Here is a 2,846-nt window from a genome sequence, read left to right as displayed (position 1 = left end):
CGCATTGATAAAATAGAATGTAACCCATGACATAAAACCCACAGTCATTTGATCCAGCTGCCATGTTAGGACAATTTTGGCACAAGTCAATTGTGAAGTTACCAAACTTGGGAAAGCATGTACTGGGCCGCACATGTTGTATTGCTTTGTTTAATCTGCTCATAATAACCTTAGCCCATGGTAACTTTCTGCCACTTGAGCCCAAATGTGCAAAATGATAGTCCTTCCATGTAGTTCCACCAAGTGTTGGTCCATATGGGTTGGAATCTAAAATATGAATGCACTTCTTGACCTTGTTGACAACATACAATGTCCAATGCCCCCTGCTTACCATGGGGACCATGATCTGACCGTGTAAAAAAAGAATAAAATTAACAGGGTAACTTACAAAAGCATAACAATGTGATATGTTCCATTTAAAAGGAATTGTGTTTGGATTATGAAATACGATTGTTACCGCTTTGCATTGGTCCAACTCATCTGTCTCAGGCAATGAATTGTCTAGAAGTGTGTGGAGTACAGATTCATCAAAAGGTTGAGGGTTGCGACTGTGTCGTTCTTGTTCCTCAAAGTTGAGTATTGACTGCAATAAACGATATAAATGGAGTGAGTGTACTTGGGTTGATCTAATTTGTATATGAAAATGGTGTATGTAAGTTACAATAGTTTACCCCAACATTAACATCAAGAACCAAACTGTTCGAACTCATGGAAGTGTGCTGATTTTTTGCATCATCAATAACACATTGGATGAAACACTGCATGAATCCATTGTCGAGACACTTCCCATCGGCAAAAGATTCATATATGTCAGAACATGTCGCTGAATATTCACCATAATCTATTATGGTCCTGGTGAATTTTTTATATCAATTAGAGAGGTGGCGTAAATGTACAAGCATATAAACAAATTTAGATTAAGTATGAACTTCGTACCTGCCGGTGTCAGATTGCAGACCACACAAATATTCGCGTAGAGCTAACACAGTTTGCATCTCCGAATCAAGAGAAGCCTGGCCAACCTGTGGAGTGTTTGTAGCTGGATCGGTTTCAACATAAACCTAAAAATATATATGAAAATATACATAAGACTCTGTGAACAATTTTGACAACTATAAAGAAAATGAAAATTACTGAGCTGACATAAAGTGGAATATACGTATGTGGAATCAGTGTAATTTATCATAGGCAGCTAGCAGTTATGTAAACTGGCATAAACTAGCATAAAATTAATGAGCTGCCATTACTGATACATATCAAGAGAAAGAAATATTCTTGCAAACTGCATAAATGAATGTGTAATTTATCATAGGCAGCTAGCAGTTATGTAAAAACTGCATGCACATCTACTCAGCATATATGTATATGTAAATGGGCATAACACTGATTTGTAAGATGCATAACCTATTTAGACTGTGAAGCATGGCTGTACAAAATATGTGAACAGTTGAACACTACAAAAAAAATGTAAATTACTGAGCTGACATGTTCAGATGGAGTCTGATCAAAGCATGGACCACTGTCAGGCAAGTCTGTTTCTGCCACTTGTTGTACGCCGTCAGTAGACTAACAATGATGGTATAAATGGATTACAAATTTAGTAAACTGCTAATGAGAATATAGAAAAACCACGAGGGGGTTTAGACATACCTTGATTTGCGGAGTCGCATCAAATATCGGCGCGTCAGGATCCATGTGTGGTGTTGCTTTAGGAGTGACGTTTGTATTGGTCGGCATGTTCTTGCCACCGTCACCATTTTACCCTGAAAGAATTGTAATGGTTATATGCTATTTACATAAAACGATTAATACAACCCTAGAATGAAAAAATACAAATAATAATAAAAACATTACCACTGAGGTTGTAGGTGTTTTGTTCTGTTTCGTTATATTTGTATGAACCAGTGGATCAATATCAGCTTCATCGGGACAACTTTCTAATAGTACACGAATATGCTGTTGCCTTAACAGTAATTCATGTACCTGTGTGTCTGTAAACTGCGTATCCAGCTGAGAAACTGGAGTAGACATATCGGGTATAGTTGGGGGGGCCGGACACGTACATCCTTCTGTACGTGTCATGAAAACAAATAAAACATTGTTAAAAATAATGGCATCAAAACCATATCGATAAATGATTGCATAACTTTTTTATATTGACGTAAATACATTAAACAGACTAACCAGCTGTCTGGGGAAGAATATCATCTGATTTTGATGTGGTTTTCTGCACATCATAAGCATCTTCGTTGTCACCCGCCTCGGCACGGAGGACCTCATCAATTAACTCGCCAAAAACATCAGATAGATTGAATTGTTTCTCAACAATCTGCTGAAGAGTCTGTTTAATAACTGAACACGCCTTACCAACCTCCGCATCAAAATGTGACAGCTTCTCTATGAAACCCATGCGGTGGCGGGATGGAAGCTAATTCAGCTTGCTTGATATCAAATCCCTGATGAGCGGGAGTTCGATGTGAATTGAGTGCTGTCCAGATGGGTCAGGACGAGGAACATCAAAAGTGTTGGTCCTGGTCTTATGTTGTTGTAAATTGAAAATTATTAAGTAAATATATAGCATATCACTGAATATTATGTTGAAATTCTATGACAAACAAATATATAAATAGAATCATGCCTTGAATTGTGCATGAACGGGTGGTACATCTGTGTAGCAGGTCTCTGAGGAGCTTCGGAACTAAAAAAATGTGTGAAAGATGGAGTAAAACTTATACCAACATAATAAATTGATAAATGAGATTCATATGTTTAATGGAAAATGCAAAACATCATCACAAATATGCTTACATACGGGCATAAATGTATGTGAACGTTATCATATGCAT

General features: G+C 37.3%; 1 protein-coding gene across 1 annotated transcript; it reads right to left on the bottom strand.

Annotated features, from left to right (window-relative positions):
• Nucleotides 1-626: 626 nt before the first annotated feature.
• Nucleotides 627-1,748, bottom strand: LOC103629097 (uncharacterized). The gene is made up of 3 exons (XM_020544121.1): nt 1,651-1,748; nt 937-1,061; nt 627-852 (listed from the first exon to the last, which is right to left on the bottom strand). Exons 1-3 carry the CDS (start codon nt 1,735-1,737, stop codon nt 627-629), a joined length of 438 nt encoding a protein of 145 aa, XP_020399710.1. The 5' UTR covers nt 1,738-1,748.
• Nucleotides 1,749-2,846: the final 1,098 nt, after the last annotated feature.

This window comes from Zea mays, chromosome 9 (assembly GCF_902167145.1).
Source record: "Zea mays cultivar B73 chromosome 9, Zm-B73-REFERENCE-NAM-5.0, whole genome shotgun sequence".
Taxonomy (NCBI): domain Eukaryota; kingdom Viridiplantae; phylum Streptophyta; class Magnoliopsida; order Poales; family Poaceae; genus Zea; species Zea mays.
Note: the sequence above shows the minus strand (reverse complement) of the source record. Positions and strands in the feature narration are given on the sequence as shown.